This window comes from Phocoena sinus, chromosome 11 (assembly GCF_008692025.1).
Source record: "Phocoena sinus isolate mPhoSin1 chromosome 11, mPhoSin1.pri, whole genome shotgun sequence".
Classification (NCBI taxonomy): Eukaryota; Metazoa; Chordata; class Mammalia; order Artiodactyla; family Phocoenidae; genus Phocoena; species Phocoena sinus.
In genome coordinates, this window is record NC_045773.1 from 35,335,799 (window position 1) to 35,357,270 (window position 21,472).

The following is a 21,472-nucleotide window of genomic DNA, read 5'->3' on the forward strand; positions in this document are numbered from 1 at the left end:
CAGCCAGCAACACTATATGAGGCAGGACACTAGGGGTTCAAGTGGTGGCCTCTGGACCTGGACAGACCAGGTCTAATCCCAGCCCTGCCACTCACTGGCTGAATGACTGGGGACGTGGTACCTGATGGTGGTACGAAGGTGAAACCTTAGTTTCTTCACTTGTAACAGGTTAACAACAGTTGGACCTGCACTTCACAGAGTTGTTCTAAGAGGTGAATCGTAAATATGGTGAAATACAGTGATACGAGCACTGGCGAGGCGTAGTCAACCATGACAACTCCCCTGTGGCCACTGGGTCACAAGAAAATGTTTCCAGGGTCTCCAGCCCCATGCAGCTCTGTGATACAATGGCCACTCTGGTGTAGAGGCCACACGCCCCTGGGCAGTGCAAGGGCAGCGAAAGGAATGGCGGGTGGGCAAGGGCATGGGGGAAACTTGCACGCACGGCTGGTGGGAACGGGAAGTGGGGCCACTCGGCATAACACGTACATTTCGGAAACGGGCCTCCTCTGGGCCCCAGCAAAACCCTTCCTGGTACCGCTCCCATGGGACGAAGGGCACGGGTGGTCGCACAACTGCTGCATTTGGGGGGATGAGTGGCGGCGAACATGCAGACTGTGGCAAAACCTTGGCTGGAATCCCAGCTCTGCCACTTAGCAGGCACGCGGCCCTGGGAGGCTGCTTACTCTCTTGTGCTTCGTCTTCCCTCTCTGTCAAGTTCTGGTCTCAGAGCTGTGTGAGGAATAACAGACCCACGTACCCACTGCCTTTAGAGCAGTGTCTGGCACAGAGGAAGCCTGTGATAGAGATTATCTGGTGCTATTTCATTCAACAAGTAACCACTGCGAGCTTGTACATGTGACAAAGACTGTGCCAGGGGCCAGCCACCCCGTGCAGAATAGAAGCAGACCCCATTCCTGCCCCCACGGAGCTCCCAGTCTCGTGGCAGAGGAAGAGAGCAACCAGACAATCACACAAACAAGCGTAAAACTCCAACTCTGACAACTGCTGTAGACTCCACGTGCTCTATAGACTACCCAGTCCATCGCGGCAGATTTAAACTGGGCACTTATTGAAAACAGCCGAAGTGTTGTTTAAAAAAACACAGAAAGATGTCTACGGCACACGGTTCAGTGAAAGGGGCAAGTTACAGGGCCATCTGTGCTGGGCGATCTAACGGTGGGGACCAGTGAGCGTGCTCTGTCTGTGCAAATGCAGGTTCTCGTGTGCACAGATGAGGCCGGAAAGAACAGGCCCCCGTTGCCACACCTGCTTCCCTCTAAGGAGAGGGATGAGAGAATGCTCTTATTTTCTAAACTTTGATATTATATGAATTCCTTACAGTGGGCAAACACTGCTTATGTAATCAAAGTATATTAAAAACAAACACCACCCTGAGTCGGGACTCCACAAACCTGGCTGGAGTGCCCGCCTTCCTTATCATGGTGGGGCAACCATCCCCAAGTCCGTCTCCCACCAGCTCCTGTGAGGCCAGCCCCGGGCAGACGACGGCTCCCAGTACCGCCCAGGGGAGCGGGTGTCTCCCGTAACTCCAGCACTGGGCCCTCTCCAGAGAGGGCGGCTGTCCTGGATGCATGGTTACCATATGCAGCTCTAACTGCTGCTGTTTGCTTTACACCTTTTACTTGAATGTTTTCATTTTGAACTTGCACCCTGAGGTGGTCTGACTGTGCTGAAAGCAGTTTTATAAATCAAAATTTGAAGACACAACCTTTTAAACAGGACCAATAAATTCCCATGCCTTGTGCTTGCAAACAGCTATGGCATCTCTGGTTTTCTGCCCACCCTGCAAATCAAACATTGCAGTAAAAGGCATCAAGGTGGCATGTGCAGAAGGGAGGTGCCAGCTATGACAACCTTGTACACTGAGGGGACAGCTTCCCAGTGCGAGGCGGGCAGCAACAATGCTCACAGCCTCCAGGACAGCTGATCTGATGAAGAGAAGACAGAGGCTCTCCCCAGTGGTCAGAGTTGGAGTTTCAGGTATCCTCCCCTCTCTTTGGGCATCAAATACTCCCACTTACAGGGATTATTGATCATTCATAGTTCCCACAGTAAAATGCCTTGCTTTTCTGGCCAGAATTTTAGAATGAGCTTCCTTGAAAAGGATTACATTATATTTAATGCTACTTTTTAAAAAAACTAATCGCCGACAATGAGAAGAGTTTAAAATAGAATTTTAGGCTTTCAGATTTTAATGGTCCCAGCAAAACTCCATTGTTAACTCAGAAACAGCTGCATACGTCTAAAAAAATCACTTTGAGATTTGGCAGAGTTTCTTAAGAAACTTGAAGCTCAGCAAAAAGTTAAATAAATTATCCTTGAAAATTTCCCAAAAGCTGAGGAACTAACTTCCAAGGGAATCTTGTCCATTCAGTTAATTGTGTAACACCAGCTTTCTATCAGGAAATTTAGGGAAATGGCATTGTACACAATCTGTAGATGCACAAAGCCAGAGCTACCTGTCACCGTAGCTACCAGACAGGCATAAAGGAAGGAATGTCTCTCCTTCTGTCTTCTTCCAAGTGTGATATTCAGCGTGCTGGCATTCAGGAGTCCCCAACCCTGGTGTCACACTGGAACCTCCAGGGAGCCATGCGTGGGTGCCATCACAGACCAGTGAATCAGTGTGGGGTGGGGCACGGCACCAGGATGCGTCCTCACTCCCTAGGTGACTGTCACGTATTGGGTTGGCCAAAAAGTGCCTTTGGTTTTTAAGTAAAAATAAAAGACACATTTTTCATTTTTACCGAGAACTTGATTGAACAATGTATTCAGCCTTTTGCTCCACTACCTTCTGCCATTTTCCAGGCAACTTCATAATTCCATCTTCCCAAAGCTTTTTACCTTTTTGAGCAAAAAACTGCTCCAGGTGCCTTTTAACAGTCTTCCAGGGAACTGAAATTTTTTCCATTAAGAGAATTTTGTAAAGACCTAAATGAACGGAAATCCGAAGGTGCAATGTCTGCTGAATACGGTGGGTGAATCAGAACTTCCCAGCCAAGCTGTAACAGTTTTTGCCTGGTCATCAAAGAAACATGCGGTCTTGCATTATCCTGATGGAAGATTATGCATTTTACGTTGATTAATTCTGGACGCTTTTCATCAAGTGCAGCTTTCAGTTGGTCTAATTCGGAGCAGTACTTGTTGGAATTAGCCGTTTGGTTTTCCGGAAGGGGCTCATAACAGAGGACTCCCTTCCAATCCCACCATATACACAACATCGCCTTCTTTGGATGAAGACCGGCCTTTGGTGTGGTTGGTGGTGGTTCATTTCCCTTGCCCCACGATCTCTTCTGTTCCACATTATTGTACAGTATCCACTTTTCATCACCTGTCACAATTTGTTTTAAAAACAGAACGTTTTCATTACGTTTAAGTAGAGAGTCGCATGTGGAAATACGGTCAAGAAGGTTTTTTTCGCTTAACTTACGTGGAACCCAAACATCAGAGCAATTAACATACCAAGCTGGTGCAAATGATTTTCAATGTTTGATTTGGATATTTCGAGTATGTCGGCTATCTCCCGCGTGGTATAACATTGATCGTTCTCAATTAATGTCTCGATTTGATCACTACCAACTTCAACTTCATGGTCTACCTGACCGTGGAGCATCATCTAGCAGGAAATCTCCAGTGTGAAACTTCACAGACCACTTTTGACACGTTCGATCGGTCACAGCACCTTCTCCATACACTGCACAAACCTTTTTTTTGCATTTCGGTTGCATTTTTACCTTTCTTGAAATAATAAAGCATAATATGCCGAAAATGTTGCTTTTCTCTTCCATCCTCAATATTAAAATGGCTACACAAAAATTCACCAATTTTGATGTCTTTTTTTAAATGCACACTGATATGACAGCTGTCACATACAGTCTAACAAAATTGTTTTGAATGAAGCTGAAGACAACTAAGTGCTACCAGAGCCCTCTTACAGAAAAAAACTGAACGAACCTTTTGGCCAACCCAGTACAGGCAGAGGTGGGTACCGCAGATGCAGACAGTAGACCAGAGAGAAAAGATAATATGAGTGCATCTCCAAGCACCTGATTTGACATCTGTTCTCTGACACCAAGCATCACCCAACTAGAAATGGACTTCAAGGGCCAGAAGGCTATGCTACCGTATCTCGAAAGTGACTGAGTCGACAGATTTGTTTTCCATCAATACTTGAGAACCTTAGAGTTCTTCAACACGAAAGTACAGGGATGATCCGAAAAGGGGTCCTCACCCTCAGGTTGAGTAGAGATCTAGTACTTCTCCAAAAAGAATTCTGTTTAGGTCAAGTTTTCTTGGAGTTTAATGACAACAGCAGCAGCAAGTACTGTGACAGCTATGACGACTCTCACCAGTTATCGAACACTTAACCCTCATGACAACTCTGTGGGCAAATAGCTTTTGCCCCTTCCTGCAGGCAAGGCAACTGGGGCTCAGAGATGTTGGGTGATGCGCCTAATACTCCAGTCCAGATTCCAAGTCACCAAACTCAATTGCAGCCAGCTCCAGAGAAGGGACATCAACGTGCCTCCTGGCCCCGCCCCTGCCTTCGTTGGGCTTATGACACCTGCTGTTATTAATGGCTTCCAAGAGTCCCCTTTGTCTAGGCTGAGCCTCAGCCATCAGGGAGGCTTCTTCTCACACTGTCAGTTAATTCCTGCATGTCTGGGAGGAAACTGTCCCAACGCATCCATGACCCAACTGAAAAGGACAGTCGATGGAGTTAGCATCCTGAGACAGTGTGGACACGGTCGGGAGCCCGAGCGAGTGCCCCACCTGTTTTCCAGAGAGAATGCAGGGCAGGGCTGGGGTCGGGGGTGAGTCTCACACACTCGGGGAGGACAGTGGCAATGCCCACACTTCACTGCCTGCCAACAGGTAACAGAGACCAGACCTGGTGTGTGCAGGTGGTAAGTCAGCCACTGTTCGCGGGTGAGGAGGACCACGTGGGCCGAGGTGAGCCATCCTCCCCTGTGTTTCTGGCTGTGGCAAGGAGGAAACGGTTGGCAGCCACGGGAGGCCCCAGGGAAGCCCTGACAGCACTGCTCCTCCAGAAGGTCTAGGCTGCGGGGAATGTGCTCCTCGGGAGGAGGCTTGGGGTCTCTTCTCAAATCAGTTAAACCTCAACATGGCTCCCACAGCCTGGGATTTACGTCTTCATTTCCAACCGTCATCCGTCAAGGCTCTGGGACTCTGACAACTGGGGAAATACTGTAAGCCTCGCTCCATAGGACACCCCCGCACCTGGCAAAGGAGCCGATGAAAAGCCAGGGGGCACTGGAAGCAGGTGCCTTTCTGGACCAAGCACCAAGCTGGTCCTGCACGTTCACTTGGACATCACTGCGCAGAGCGGAAGCCATGATGCTGACGTCCCTGAGACACGGCGCAGCTTTCCGGGCATTGGAGCACCAGTTGCACGGTGAATTCTGAGGCTCTGCAACTTTTAAGGGGGCTTTAGTTCTTTCCTTGATTACTCTACTAAGTAATGCACTTAAGGGTTTTGAACAGGTATACCTCTGCACCTTGTTTATGCCATTTCCTCAGCCTGAAAAGCACTCCCCCGCCAGCCTTCCACAGCCAAAGGCTGCTCATCCCTCAGAGCGCAGCAGGGACACGGCGTCTCCGCGGGGCCTTCCCTGCTTCCCCCACAGCCCGCACCCCCGTGCCCTTCTGGGCTCCCACAGTGGACAGCAGGCCCTGGGTTAAGATGCCAGTTTCTCCCCTCTGTCTCACACTAAGGTACCACAGCAAGGTCTCCAAAAGTAGAGGCACTGATTTTGCCATTAGACGTTCCCTTACAGGCAGTGGCAGGACACAGGAAATGGGCTAGGACACAAGAATGGACCCTCAGGATGACTGGGAGACAATGGCTCAAGTCCAGCAAAAATCCCTACTCCTCAAATCACGGGCCATAGAAACAGTTCTAGCACAACTGATGTTGGCTCCGCTAAGGTAGACCCCTGTCTGTTTCTAGAGGTGGAGCAATGAGGAGACGAAAAGACATCCACCTACAAAAGAGGGCCCTGCTCAGCCCCTACAGGACACACCTACGCTGGCAGAGCAAGGTGCTCTGCTCCAGAGAAAGGACAAGACCTTTGCCCATTTACACATAACAGGTGACGGGCTGGGCTTAGGAGAGCAGGGCAGGGGGCTGGTGGTCCTCTGCGGGTCAGCGTCAACACCGCAGCTGGGGAACGAAGAGGGAAAGAGCGGGGCAGGCAGCCCTGAGCTGCGGGCTTGTGCCGGCCATGCTGCAGGGGCAGAAGCTCTGCGAAGGCCATGGGATTCTGGTGCGAACGCCCCAGACAGAGCTGCGCCAAAGACATGCAGACACTCCTTACACCTCATCACACAGCGGTCACGTCACGGGTGTAGAACTCAATGAACGTCCACTTAGAAACTCTCACCCCGCAGTCGACAAACCTAGTCTAGAGATCTCCCCAGTTCCCTCGGCCTCAGGGGGCGACCCCCAGGCTTTCCTTGAGGAGGCAGTCGTGCAGCCTGGGAAGCAGGGGGCCTGCGTGCACCGGCCTCCCCCCACCATTAGCACACAGGACTGAGTCAAGTGCGCATCCCTGATGACAGGAAATATTCTCCACGGAAGCACAGACTCACAGAGTCCCAGGCTTGGAGAATCGCGAAGGCCGTCTTGGTCAAGAATCCCCTCCACCCTGGGTCTCAGCCTCAGCTTCCACTCGGCCACCCTCCCTGCTTCGTCCCACCCTCACCTGCATACCCTCGGGGCTCCAGCTGAAGGAAGAGCCCATCACAGCCTCCCCGAGCCTTTGTCTGCCCACCTCCACGTCCTTCTCACACCACCGCCTCGACTCAGATTGCTTTTCCTGACATATCTCAGGTCCATTTGTCCTTCAAGGCCCAGGTCCTGCGAGCCCACAGCTATGCCCTAGACCCCTAGGCCATCCCTTCCTCCTCTGGGCACACTGCCTGCCTCCTCGCCGGACCCGCATCTCTGTCTCCTCGTGCCGCATTCACCTGTGTGCGGGCCCGCCCTCCCTAGAAGGAGCAAACCACGTCCTCCCCCGTCACGAGTCCGCCCGGCATCCCGCACCCAGCCTTGCTGAACGAAGGGCTGACTGCATGAAGTTGGAGGGGCTCCGCTCCGGTGGGGGGGGGGGGGGGCGCTACCCAGCTATCTTCCACGGGGCGGGGCCTAACCTGCGTTCCCAGGCCTCTCAATGGACCAGCGTCCTCGGTCTTTACTATCAACTAGTCTAGATTTGAAAGACATCACAAACGCCTTAGTCAACTCCACTGCCGAACTTCAATTTCCACTTTTACGTGAGGCACAGATGGCCTCAGGAAGAGTAAGAGCAAGAAAAGCATCCGATGAAAGAGATGCTGTGGTTGACAATGACAGTGAATTCCAGTGGTGGACCGATCAATGCCCGGCGTCCCCGTGTGGGGTACCAGCTGGGTGGGCTGCGGAGCGGCCCCGCTGACTCACACGCCTCCTAACACCGCCCTGAACAGTGAATTGCTGTCTTCCTGGCCGGTGATGGGCTAAGCATGCGGCATCCCCCGGCTGGTGCAGGTGGGAGCCACTGCAAGGAGCAGAAGGGACAAAGGCGCCCTGCTCTTCAAGGCCCCTTCCAATAACTCGCTCTGAATTGGAGGAAGCACAACTTCGTCTCCTCTGGTGCAAGGGTGTCTTACTGCACCCCTGCCGCAGAGAAGGGGCTTACTCCATTCCAGAGGGGCAAACGGCACATCCGGCTGACCCGCCCCGACCACAAAGCCACAAGACGAGATACGTATCTAAAGCCCACACCCTAAGCAGAAATCCAGAGTCGGTGTAAATGCACAGCTCTCGCTAATGTGCAGGTCAGGGAACCGGAGGGCTGGGAGGAGGCCTCAGCCTCAGACCAGGTCAGAGGGAGAGACCCCTGCGTGGGCGGGCATCTGAAGGGCACACAGGCTCTGTCTGGTCCCGAGCCGGAGGGGCGCCACCTACTATTTCGTTTGCTTTCCTCTCCTCCTTCTTCTTCGTTCTCGGGATCAATGTCTTCTGCTTGGGTGATCCAATCCAAGTAGCCCTTGAGATCCTCTTCCAGCTGCTGCTTCTCCCGCAGCTTCTGGAAGTCTCCCCGCGCTTTTGCCTTCTCCCTTTCCTTTGAGAATTCTCTGGGGGAGGCAAAGAGAACAGGCACAGGTCAGGACGTCGCCGGGCACCCACGCCGAGAGCCGTCTGCCCTGCTGCACAGCAGTGTCGCAGCAGGACACACGGCACCGAGTACAGCCACGTGAGCACAGCAACGGGGGCCACACACGTGGACGGGACACACGACAGTGCCTTCCCAAGCAAGACTGTGGGGGTCAGAGTTGCAGAGACCACACCAACGCACATGCACCGTCCCTCAGAAAACGATCTCCCTTCAGGAGCTCCGTGCTCCCAACAAGCCGAGTCCCCAGACACCACGAGCTGCCCGTCACGGCAGGCCCGTGACCCCCCACCAGGGGCCTGGACTCAGAGATGTCCCACCTCCCCAGAGTCTCCTCAGATAGCCGGCATCACGCTTGAGAGAGAAAGGATTCACGAGGGCCAAGCTGTGGTCACAGAGGGCTTCTTCCATACTTGGAGGGAACACTCAGTGTCCCTAATGTGTATTGGCCCCTCTGTCCAAACCAAGAGTCCTGAGACCTCAGCTCCCCACCCGCTGCAGTTCTGGCCAGAGCGGTGGACAGGGTCAGAGCAGACCCACCTCACAGCCCCGTTCCCCCTTCCCAGACGGGAAATGGAGCACCCATGAAGCACTGCTATCTTTCTTAACCCTCGCTTCTTGCCATGATCTTTTCCCCAGAAGTCCTCCCTATAGAAGGGGAAAAGGCAGTATGATTTGTTGCCCATTTATGGGAACACCTGCCCTGGAAAGGCTCTGGCAGACATGGAAATGTTCCCAACTGTTCGTTGTTTACTCTACCTTTCCCGTCTGCAAGCCTGGATCTCTGCGTATATACAGAATCCCACATTTGCTCAGGCAAGTCAGGAGGTCAGGTGGGTGATTACCCAATTCTCACATACAAGGAGCCATCTGCGTTTCCAACCGTGAACTGTTACAGGAGCCAGTTGTGTGTGTTATGGATTTAGGAAGTATGATTAAAAAGCAGCTAAGAAAGCAGATGAGAAGACAGGCAGTGCAGCTTCTGCACACAGACCCCTGAATGCTGACGGACTCTACGACTGCCTTCCTTCCAGCCCAAAGCCAGCACATCTCCCTTGCAGGGACCTCATTAGCCCAACCCAGCCCAAGCCAAGCGACGAAGGGGAGGTGACCTGCTTACCTAAAAAGCCAACCTCTACTATCTCTCCCCACCCCCCAACTCCGGACTGTCGATGGGCTGAACAGACACTTGAACACCCAGTGACACTGATGCTCCAGGTAAGAAACCAGAATCCTCACCAAGCTGCCACCCTCTCCCCCCGCCCCGTGAGAAAGGACAACCTCATCGCCCTTCAACCACATCACCCAGTTTTCAGATGCCCTGGGATCTGTCCTTGGCTCTGTTAGGGCTGGTCTGTCCCACCTTCACCCACTGGCAAGTGAGAAGGCGCAAGGCTGTGGGGCACCCCGAGCCCGGCTCGCGGGGGAGCTGACTCCAGGGGGTTCGCGTGGGGAGCCGAAGCCCATCAAGGACCAGAGAAGCTTCCTGCACTCTCGGCCCAGGACCCTTCCTCCTGGGGGGAGCACCTTCCCTCTCAAAACAGAAAGGCCTTTGCAGGCCGTATCTTGCTGCCCACGCGAACCATACCGAGAATGACGTGGGGCTTCTCAGCCTCGGCTTCCTGAGATACCGGCCAGGCACAACTTAGTCCGGGGTGGGTCCACCAAATGAATCTGAGCTTTGAAAATGTCACACCTGAACCAGAATCTCATTCTTGAACAAGTGGAGGCCTTGGAGTGTCACGTGTCGATATGAAAATGCATCATGTAATCTATTCTCTTAAATACACTATAAAGACCAAGTCTGTGGGCCTTCAATTCTATTGTTTACCAAAAGTATCGCAGCACAAATCTTTCTGCATATTTTGACTCTGAACTGAGAGTATTCAATTCACATGATTATATACAAGCAGGGTATTCTTATTTTGGTTACATATATCATCTGAGTTCTTGAAAGAGAAAATTACTACGATAGCAAAAGAGTCACCCTTAAGTTTCACAGGGGATTGTGCTTTAATATCATATTTCATTAAGGTTTTTTACATTAGAAATCCAAAAGCCCTCTCTCTAACAACTGCATCACTGTTGCACATTCTTGGTTGTTGGGACACAGCAAAGCGTGCATCGGTAAAATCCTACTGTGACTAAAATTTCTGAGAATACAAAACACTGCCGATGGGACTTCCCTGGTGGTTCAGTGATTAGGACTCTGCCTTCCAGTGCAGCGGATGTGGGTTCGATCCCTGGTCAGGGAACTAAGATCCCACATGCCACAGGGCAACTAAGCCCATGCACTCTAGAGCCCAAGTGAACAACTAGAGAGCCTGCACACCGCAACTACCGAGCCCGCACGCTCTGGAGCCCACACGCTGCAACGAAGAGCCCACAAGCCACAACGAAAGATCCCACACACCACAACGAAAGATCCCACGTGTCACAACTAAGACCCGATGCAGCCAAAGAAATAATTTTTTTAAATGTTTAAAACAAAAAAAACACTGCAAAGTCCTGGCTTGTAGCCCATTTATTTTAAATAGTAATCACTATTATAACTGTTCATGTAACAAAACTGTTAGTATAAACGCTCTGAACTGATTTTAGACAGTTCTGAATGGCCTAATACTTAGCAGGTGCATAACATTTACTGATTTGGACAGAACTGAGATTGACAAGGCATAAATCTCCTTCTGCTGGCTCTGAGACATGGCGGAAGAGAAGGGAGGTGGGCTCTTTGTGATAAACTCAGCTGTCCCATCGGTCCTCCCAGACCACTCTGGGCTCTAAGTCAGAAGACCTGGGCTCTAGTCCCCACTCTGTCACTTTCCTTTTCTGAGCTTCAGTTTTTTCACCTGCAAAACAGACATCCTACCTGTTCTCCTGTCTCATAGGGATTAAGTCAGACATTCAATAAGATGCTATTGTGAACATCACAAAGCACTGTACAGTTGTGAAGTTCAAATGTATAACATTTAGTTGTTGAATCTGGGAATAATAATAGGCAATTGGAGGAGGTTTCTCAAGTACGAAAAGGAGAAAAATTGCAAACCGCTATGAATGGGCTCTAAGCTGCATGATGCCAGTGGAATAGAGGGAAGCACAAAAGGACACATGGGATCAAAGTGGGCTCAGAGCGACCCTGATAAGCCAGCAAGTGCCCCATCAACCCTGTACCCCTATCTGCTCAGTGCAAAATAACTCATTCCCACCACAACAAACCTTGCACCCCAGGAAATCTCACCTGAGTCCACTGAATCTTTATCAACCTCAGTGGACGATGAAGAAAACAGTTTTCCATTTCACTTAAGAATTTGTCATTCTAGAAGCCTATTACTAAGGGATTAAATAACAGTCACTATTATAAAAGTTAATTTAACAAAGCTATTGGTAGAAACCATCAGACTTTCACAAGTGACTTAGAAATCTGACAACTCACATGTGATAGAAGCCTACCTGTTCCAGATCAGAAGGGGAAAAAACAAGAAAAAAGATTTTAAGAAGTGCTTGGACAAAAAAGCACATATATTGTGCTACCCTTTGGATGCAAAAGAAGAGGAAACAAACACTACTGTAGGATGTATCTGAAAGATAGAGCACAAAATAAGTGATGAGGACAAAGGGAGCAGAGGGGATGAAGTAGGAGTGACACTTTTTCTATAATTTTGACTTTTAGAATGTTAACGTTTTACACATTAAATTTTTAATTAAATCAACAGGGACAGGAAGGAGGGAAAATACCCCTAAAGTGGAAGTGAACTGAAACAGATGAATCTGACTGTACTTCACATGAATACCATAACCACCCTGAAGGAGAAAGACAAAACTAGTTCAGGTAGTTTATAAACATTTGACTGCATCCTCTCCATCCTGGACAGGACTGGGGTAAGGGCAGAACCACAGACAAATGCTCAACTCTTTTTAGTCAGTTTGGTTTTTTGTAGTGATAGGGATGAAACCATGCTGAAACTATCTTAGACGTATTACAGGATTTCACAAATGAATGCTGCATAAATGCTGTTGGGAGCCAGTGTTCTCCCTGTGGAAGGACGGATATAGAAAGTCGGGAAGGGGACCATTAAAAAGAGCCTTCTGGGGATGGGCTGCAACTGGGATACTGATGTGAACTCATGATTTCTAAAGATGCATGCATATGACTACATGTATAAAGGTAGGTAAGTGTATGTAAATGCATATACCTCCTAGCTCTGTTGGAAAGATCTAGAAACAAAGATGCCCCCACACCCAGTAGTTATGAGCATACCTGGCACCCAGATCTCGGTCTCTATTACCATTTCCCATTAAAAGGACCAGTAGTCTTTGGAGAAATGGCTGATTCCAGGGCTGGGGCAGGGTAGACACAGGACTAAGAGAGTAAGACAGTGCTTAAAAAACAAAACAAAACAAAACAAACATGGTGGGGGCATGAGAAGCACCTCACGGGCCAAATCTGGGATAATGTGAGCCCCCGAATAGCTAAAAACAGTAAGGAATTTTAAAATATTTTTAAAAACCAGTCCACACCCCTTATAGACAAATTAAAAACCAAACAAGATAAAATATTAATAGAATATGAAGTGAATTGGAGTAAAGGGTACCTGGATTGCTTACTAAGATATTCTTATTCTTGCAACTTTTCTGTATATTTGAAATTACTTCCAAATAAAAAATTTGTTAAAATGTTTGCAAAACGTAACCGCGCTAATCAAATGCAAACTTATGTTGTCTTACATTCGTTTCCGCTTACCAGGTAGCCTGCAGGCTCCTTGTGGGAATGGACAATGCTGTCCATTTCTTTCTTTCCACATCTCTCTCCTCCGAGAGAGCCCCTCTTCAAGCAGGCACACAGGAGGCGAGGTACAAAAAGACATAACACACAACAAAACGAGCCCTACTCCTTAAAGAGGCCAGAAAGCACCAGGACAGAAAGCCCACGGTTCCTGGGATTGGCCAGAAGCCTGAAACGAATGCGTCTGAGCCTGTGGATAGCATCAGGAACAGCCTCTACCACCAGCCTGCCATTTCCCCTAGTCACTTCCAGGCTTACGGGGTAGAGTTTCTGTCTCAGGTTGTTAGATTCCCTCCAGGTCTATGACCTGTAAGGAGCGATTTCTCAGGGAGGAATCTCCCTGCCAGCTGGACCTGACAACTCCCCAGGGTCTCACGCTGGCCAGTCTGCACACACCTCACCCATCGAGGCAGCTGGAGGGGCTGTAGCTGGAGCACTTCCTCAGGGCCTGCCTCCCTCTTGGCTGGTCACCAGCACTGCACACCTGGACTCCCCCATGGTGTCCTCCTGCTCAGAATGCCTCAGGGCTCCTCACTGCTGCCCTCAGGAATCAAGGTCAAACACCCTGGCCCAGCACTCAAGGCCTCCCAGCCTTCCCCGACCTGCTATTCCAGCTTTATCTCCCCTTCTCATAAATGCACACCTTGCGCTTTGGCTACACTCCTCTTTGCTTCGCCAACCCTGTGAGCCTTCGTCCACAGAACTCTGTCCACCTGGGCAGCCTTCTCCCGTCTTTCAATTCCAGCTCATCTGTCGAGACCCAGCTTTCCCTGGCTACCCCAGCCAAAGAGCTCTGCCCTCCTTGGAATCACCAGAGCACTCTCCTCATTGACACCAGTCATGGATCTGCACGCGTGCCTTCTCCCTGCAGCCTCCTCAGCGGTGTCCTTAACAGAGCCCAGCACAATTCCTTGCACATCGTCCTCACTGGAGTGTGTGAACAGTGAGGCAAGGATGGCATCACCCTCATGACACAGAAACTGAGGTCACACAAGCCCACCCAGCTCCTAAATCCACCCTCCTAAGGACCTCCACATGGGCACACAGGAGGCCGAGGAGGAAGAGAGTAAACATAGGAACGAATAAGGATTAAAAAAAAAAATCAGCTTATAGTCAGTCCAGGAAGGACCTTAAATCCCAAACTAAGGGACGTGCTTCCCTGTAGGCAATGGGGAACCAACAGTAGTTTGATAAGAGAGAGTCACCATCAGCTTTGTTTTCTAGGAGCGATGTGTGAAGATGAGATCATGTAAGGAGAAAATCTGGTGAGGAGGTCAGAAGGTATTCAGTAAACCCTGGGTGATGGACTAGATTTAACATCAATAAAAATGCGAGTAAAAAAATAACAGGGTCCTGATACAATTCCCAACTTTCTTACACCATTTGGAAAAGCCACTATGAAGCCTGACACTGTTGCCCCTCCAACCACCCTCCACTTTACAGTCTGGTCATTTTCACCTCTACCCTTTCCACGTGGTCCCCTAGGTCTGGCACATCCACCATTGTCTTCTCAGCTAATATGGACCTTCCTGCAGGGCCAGGTGATACACCACCTACCAGGTGAACATTACCTGCCTAAGTGTTCAGGAAAGAAAGGCAGGGTGGGCAGGGGGCAGAGGAAGGGCAAACAGGAGGTCAGATGGAAAAGAGATGACACAGAAGAGCCACGTCCCTGATCCTCAACCTCTAGAAGGGCTGCCATGGAAAAGAGGAAGAAGACCCACCTGTGCGGCCCAGGGAGTAGATGGACGTTTCAGAAGATTGCTTTCAGCACAACAGAAGGAAAAAATTTCTAATAGTCCAAGTCCACCAAAAATGGGAACTGGGAGCCTTGGAAGCAGCAACTCCCTCGAGGGGTACAACGGGGACCTTTGGTAGAAGGACTAAGCCCTCGGCGGAGAAACTGGCACACAGGACGTGGTGAAGACCTTGCCGTCTGTCTTCCCCAGGCCCCACCTCATCACCCTGTCCCCGCTCAGGACAGCACTTGCCCTGCGCTGCGTTTGACCGTAGCGGTAACTCGAGTCTCCCCAGGCTCCTCAATGGCTCAGAGGGATGCAGGACACCCAACTGCTGTGAAGTGGTCCCTTCCTCATTTTCTGTTCCTCTCCCTGGGCAGCAGCCTGGAGCCCTCTCTTAGTGCTGGCAGCCGAGAAGCAGAAGGGCTGAGAGCATTCAGAAGAAAGGGTCACAAGGGGTGCTGCCTGCAGAGCAACGGTGCTGCCCCCGGCTCCCTCCCTGCCTCCACGGGGCTCACACAGATGGAGCGACACAAAGAAGAGGACAAGCGGAAGCTCCGAGACGGGCGCAGCCTCAGCCCTCACCGCCCTGAGCAGCCCCTCACCCACGAGCACGTTGGCCGTGGGCCCCAGCCAACCTCCAGCAGCTCCAGAGGGTCTGTGTCTGCATGGCTGCGGGCTGGCTTGGTTTCCCGCGGGGGAGCGCATCAGGCCATGGCCCTCTTCCCCCCCCCAGGAACGGAGCCCTCGGAGTGTGTTTACATTCGCTGCCCACAGGCCTCACTGCCTCCTAAGGCACAGGCAGGACCAAGATTTTCATTCCCGTCTCACAAAGGCCCAAACCGAGGTTCAACAAGGTGACATTACTGCTCCCACGTCACATGCCAGGTAAACAGGACAAAGGGCTCTGAACCAGGCTCTAAACCCAGGGCTCTGTCCAAAGGATTCCCGATCCCTCCGCCTCCTGGCTCAGAAGATGCGTAGGCTGGACACTTACTAGACAGGACCAGGAAGGGAGGGGCAGGGCAGAAAGCACCGTTTACCCTTGCATCCTGACTTTCTTCCAGAGCCCCAACTCGGGCTTAGAGAAAGGTGACAGCACCCTTCCTGCTCATCCCCCCACATGCTGACCTTCACTCCCCAAAACCAGCCAGCCTCCCTCCCGGGAGCCCCTACATAGCTTCCCCCGCCCCAGGAGCCAGGCACGTGCCTCATGCTCTGCAGACAGTTCCCTGAACCCTGACACTGACCAGGGTTTACAGGCCCTGCCATCCCCAGCTCTGGGAGCCCTGGCTCGGTCAACACTCCTGGAGAGAGAGCACTTAGCCTGAAGCAAACCATCGCCCTGAAATGGCAGCGCAGGTCAAACGTGACTGCCACCAACGCAGAAGGACGGCGCACGGTCTGCTCTGGAATCTGTTATTTCTCAAATGCCCCATAAAATAAATGGGCCACTGGAAATCGTGTTGATTTAGAGATGGAGCTTTTTCTTGGGTTGTAGTACTGTTTATTTTAACCAAACCCACACAAATAAAATTCAGACAAGCTAAATGCTTTGAAATTTATACACACACGCACAGAGAAAACAAACACAAACAAGCCCAAAAACCTCCAGTGAACAAGGCCAACGGAATCATTAGGACTCAGACTTCTACAGAAGACTCAGAAATTCACCAAAAAAGAAAACAAACCCCCCACAAAAAGGCTAAGAGGAGGGGGAAGTGGAAGAAATAAGCCACTGATTTTTATCGGCAGAGGCCAGTCTTCTTTAGACCTAAATTATTTCCCCTATACAGACATAAAGGAAATAAAACAGGATGAAAGAGCAGTTTGGTTCAAAAACATTTTTGCTTCAATTTAATGTTTTGGAAAGCACATAAGTTCAGTCTGAGTTTGAGGAAATTGGGTGTTTTATTTAAAAAAAAAATCAACAATAGTGTGTGATGCTTCACACAAAAAAATTTTTAATTGTTGGTACTGGTTTAGTTCAAAGTTCATCAAAATCACTGGCTTTGTTCCAGTTTTCCCTCAACCACAAAAAGCCAGGGGCAGCCAAAATGTGTTCCCTCTGCATGAAATAAATAGGCCAGAATGGGGGGGAGGGCTTTGGACTGCAGCACCCCATCGATAAGATCTGTTCCCTTGCAGGTAACTCCCACAGGAGGGGAAGAGGCCTAATGGATGACAGTGCTCTTTTAACGGAAGTTAGGCACTGGCCACCAAGAAGTGAAGGGGGGTCACCGGCGAGCCAGAGACAAGAGCAAATGGAGGACCCTCGTTTACACAGCAAGCAGGTCGAGAAAAATGTTTAACAATCACACTTCCAATCACCCGACTACATTATGACTATTCTTTGGGAGCTCATTCCTGAAACAAACTCCATGGGGAATCCTTGTGTGAAGGGATCCTGTGCCTTCTAATTTTTCTGTTTGTGACGGTTGGGGAATATTAAGAGATTTTCTCAAAGCAATCCTCCCCTTTTCATGTCCTTCTCTTCTTTTATTGACATGAACGTCTGTGAAGATGCTTTATATAGAAAAGAGTTGCCGTCTTTTGGGAAGATGAACCATTTTCAAAGTAGGTGTTTCCTAGCTTTTAATAACTAGGGTGAGTTATCTTCTGTGAACGACAGCAGGGAAGCCTGAACACACCAAAGCTCAGGGACAGGGTGGCACTTATGCTGCCCAAGAGGAAGGGGGGTATGGACGGAGAGAACAAATGCCTGATCTGTCCAGTCTTCTTTTCTCTCTCCCAGTCCTTTCTGACCATTCCCCTGGCTTGAACCCTGTGCTCCGGCCATCCTAAAGTTCCCTCATTTTCTCCAAGGCACGGAGAACTCTTTCAGCTCCAGGCTGTTCCCGAAGTGAGGCTCAACTCACTACTCTTCCAAATACCACCCCACTCAGCTGGGTCAGCCTACAAAAACAGTTCTCCAATTTGCCCTGCAATTTGTTATTTAATATTCCCTCTTACACGCCAGACTGTAAGCTCTGTGACAGAGGGGCTGTGTCTGTCTTATCTTTGTATGTTGGTTCCTTATCACAAATCCTGGTCATTAGTATTTGCTCGATAAGATTAGGCTGAATTAAATATACAGTTTCATAGGCTCAGGCCTTACGTTAATGATGATCATGTCAAAGACATGATTGTGGGCTCTGCATGGGACGTACCTGTAACTTTCTATCACCTAAAACCGCACCCATCGTTGTCACAAGCAAAAAACAAAAACTAAGCCAGTCAGAGTCCTGGACAAGTCTAAGAAGTCATCCACGGAGAAAAAGCCTCTTAGAATGAAATACACTTTCCTTTCACCACATCCCCTTGTCTGAGGACAGAAGAGCTGTTCTTTCTTTGAAGAGTTAGTTTCCATGGCTACCAAAGGCATTTCCCCAAATGCTAAGAATCCGGGTTGTATGCTAAAAGTTACAGACTTCTTGTTTCAATCTGGTTTCTAAAAAACATGTTTTAAGAGGTGTTCTTCAGAAACATGGGCCTCTTGCCTGACATCACTTTCTCCAAGTGAAATGTATCAATCAAGTGAGCCCTGACAACTCTATCACATCTTCTCATGACAGCTTCAAATACTGCTCCTTAAGAAGTCATCCGACTTGTCAGATTCTGGTTTTTAAAGAAAAATGAGAAAAATGTGTATCTGAACTCTGACTTGGGAGGGTGGCAGAACCATTCAAAGTTAACATGTGGGAAGAGACCAGCGAGCCCAGGTCCTGTCCTGCTTCTGCACCAAAACAGTTCGCTGCTAAGGGCCTGGTTAAAGAGCCTGAGATGGACAAAGGGCTGCACCACCTATTCAAAGGGCAGCTGCGGGATCTGACCACAGATGAGCCACACTGGCCCACGGAAAAAGCTGCAACAGAGCCCACCAGCTGGGAAGTCCTCAAAGCAATCCCTGTAGGAATTCCAGCCCAAATCCCTCTCACTGGTCACGTCAAAGGCAGACCACCTGGTGAGAGGCACTAAGGGAGATGGGGTCCTCCCTCTGAGGAGCTTCTCCTTGAAGGACAGGATGGGTGAAGTGCCCTTTCTGAACCATCAGACTTACTTGAGAAAAAGGGAAGAGCATCCTATTATAGGGGAGACTCAGGGACTTAGAGAGATTCCCCCGCCCCCCCCCCCCAGTAACAGAATCCCAGAGGACCTCTTGAGATAGACTGGGACTTGTTCACAGGAGTTTTAAGAGATAAAAAACCCCAATTTCTCTGAAGTCTCAATATTCCATGATTCCCCTTTACTTTGAGTAATTAATTTGGGGGAAGAGAAAGAAACTGGCAGAGCATGAAAATGGAACAGCTCAGGATGTATCAGCACAGAGCCAGTCAGATAGATGGGATCCCCCAGGGGCACCCCCTCATCACACACAGAAAAATCTTCCAACTGATGAGAAAGCAGCCTGGGCTCTGGAGTCGACCAGATCCAGATTTCATCCCTAGCTTACCCGGAATTCCTTCCTTACTAGCTGTGTGACTTTGAGAAAAACAAACCCTCTCTGAGCATTGCTTCCCTCACCTGTAAAACTGAGGCAAAAGACACAGCAACTAAAGTAGCTGAGAAGATTGAATGAAATAAACTTTATATAGGCACCTAGCTCAGCGCCGGGCATAGATCTATATATAACTGACATATTAACAACAATAATAAAGAAAAATTCCCTCACGTGACCCGTACCCCAGAGCTGACAAATCCGCAGCTCTCTCCTCATCTAAGAGACGCTGACCCTCAACCATCTTCCACGAGGTCTCCTTCATTCCCACCCCAGCCGGAACTCACACCCCCTCACACTCCGCTCCCTCTGCCACAGCCCCCAGCCCCAGAGCTCTCCTCACTCTGCTCGGCCCAGAGAGGCACAGCTTTACCTTCCAGGCCTGGCCCGCCTGCCTCCATCACCTTGCCGCTCAAACGCCTCCACAGCTCCCATGAACTAAAGACAAAACCCCGCCTCCGTCACCAGGCACTTCCTTCTGCCTCACGACTCCCAGACAGCACACAGCACCACGACGGCCCCAGTGGCCAACTCCCTGGCTCCTGAAGTGCGTGCCACCCCAGGCCCTGTTCCCCTCGCCGCTTCTGGGGTCTGGGATGCATCCTCCTTTCTTGACATCCTTACAAACGCCCTTCCTTCAACGCCCCACCTGAGTCCGGCTTCCTCAGGAGAGCCCTCTCTGACCTGCCAGCCCTCCACTGCTCTCCCAGGGCACACGGCTCGGTACAGGTTGTGCTCAAGTACACTTGACTGAGAGCCGGAGGGGAGAGGGTGCAGGTGCTGGTGTGCACACAGGGAGTGCCCTGGAGTTCCTCCGTATGTCTCCGTAAGCCTATCTGTAAGTACCGGCATATGACTCAAGGACAGGTAGGCCTCTGGGAACAGCTCACCTCTGGGCAGGCGGTGTGCCATCACCCACTGGATTAGAATCCTTCAGATTCAGTGAAAGCCTCCCAGACTCAGAAGCCGAAAAGCCCCAAATGCTTGGAGGCTCTGAAGGTGCTGGCAGAAAACTTAAACCAAGATTTATTTTAAGCAGAATTTCAAGGGAATGATCTAGTTCTGAGTGGATTAATATTTTATCCCTCAATCCAAAACAAACTCTTATGACAATCAGACTTAGAGAAATTAGGTTAGGTCTTCAAGTGTCACTCCAGGTCCTGGAAGGAGGCAGGGCCCTGGAGACAACAGCTGGCACGTGAGTATTCAGTCTGCAAACAAGAAGGCTTTTCAAATTCACAGGAACAGCCTTGTTCCTTGTTCACAGGAACAGCCAATGCTGACCACACCTCACATTTGCAAAGGTCTTTACAGTCTACAAGGTCCCTTCCCATCCATTTCTCTCCTTGGCTCTCAGGACAGTATTGTAAGAGAAACCACATGGGGACTTCTCTGGTGGCGCAGTGGTTAAGAATCTGCCTGCCAATGCAGGGGACACGGGTTTGAGCCCCGGTCCGGGAAGATCCAACATGCCGCAGAGCAACTAAGCCCATGCGCCACAGCTACTGAGCCTGCGCTCTAGAGCCCGCAGACCCAACACAGCCAAAAATAAATAAATAAATAAACTTATTTTTAAAAAAAAGAAAAGAAAAACTACATGGCAATGGGGCTGTCAACTTCAGGAGCAAGAAGACCCTGACTTGGAGAAGTGAAGTATACTGATGAAAGTCACGTCGTCAGGAAATGTGGCGCCAGGACAAGAGCCAGGACTCTGACCTCTGAACTTGAGCTCTTCCCACTACGACATGTGGACACCAATAACCACAGCAACCAGGAATCCCCTGGGCCAAAGGAGCCACCGCAGGCGGGGCAGCACTCAGGGATCCCAGCCACAGCACTGCCACAACGCTCGGCTGTGGATACACCCGCCAGAGTTACCAGCAGCCCCAGGCTGCCTCTGCAGAGACTGAAGCTTCTGGCACACATCTCAGGCCAGGTGAGCCCAGACCACAGGGGCTGGACAACGTCGCCCCAGACCAAGTGAGCCAGGGTCTCCGTCAGCTGAGGACCCTGCCCCATCGGAAGACCTCACCACCACTAAGCCTCGGCTCCTTTTTTTTTTTTTCTTTTTTTGCGGTACGTGGGCCTCTCACTGTTGTGGCCTCTCCCATTACACAGCACAGGCTCCGGACGCTCAGGCTCAGCGGCCATGGCTCACGGGCCCAGCCGCTCCGCAGCATGTGGGATCTTCCCGAACCGGGGCACGAACCTGTGTCCCCTGCATCGGCAGGCAGGACTCTCAACCACTGCA

General features: G+C 50.5%; 1 protein-coding gene across 2 annotated transcripts in view; it reads right to left on the reverse strand.

Moving 5' to 3' along the window:
- CACNA1D (calcium voltage-gated channel subunit alpha1 D) overlaps positions 1-21,472 on the reverse strand; it is a 324,032-nt gene that overhangs the window by 99,452 nt on the left and 203,108 nt on the right. For both annotated transcript variants that reach the window (XM_032650077.1, XM_032650076.1), the window contains exon 9: positions 7,994-8,163. In XM_032650077.1, the coding sequence (XP_032505968.1) occupies positions 7,994-8,163 (170 nt within the window). The remainder of the gene's footprint in view (positions 1-7,993; positions 8,164-21,472) is intronic.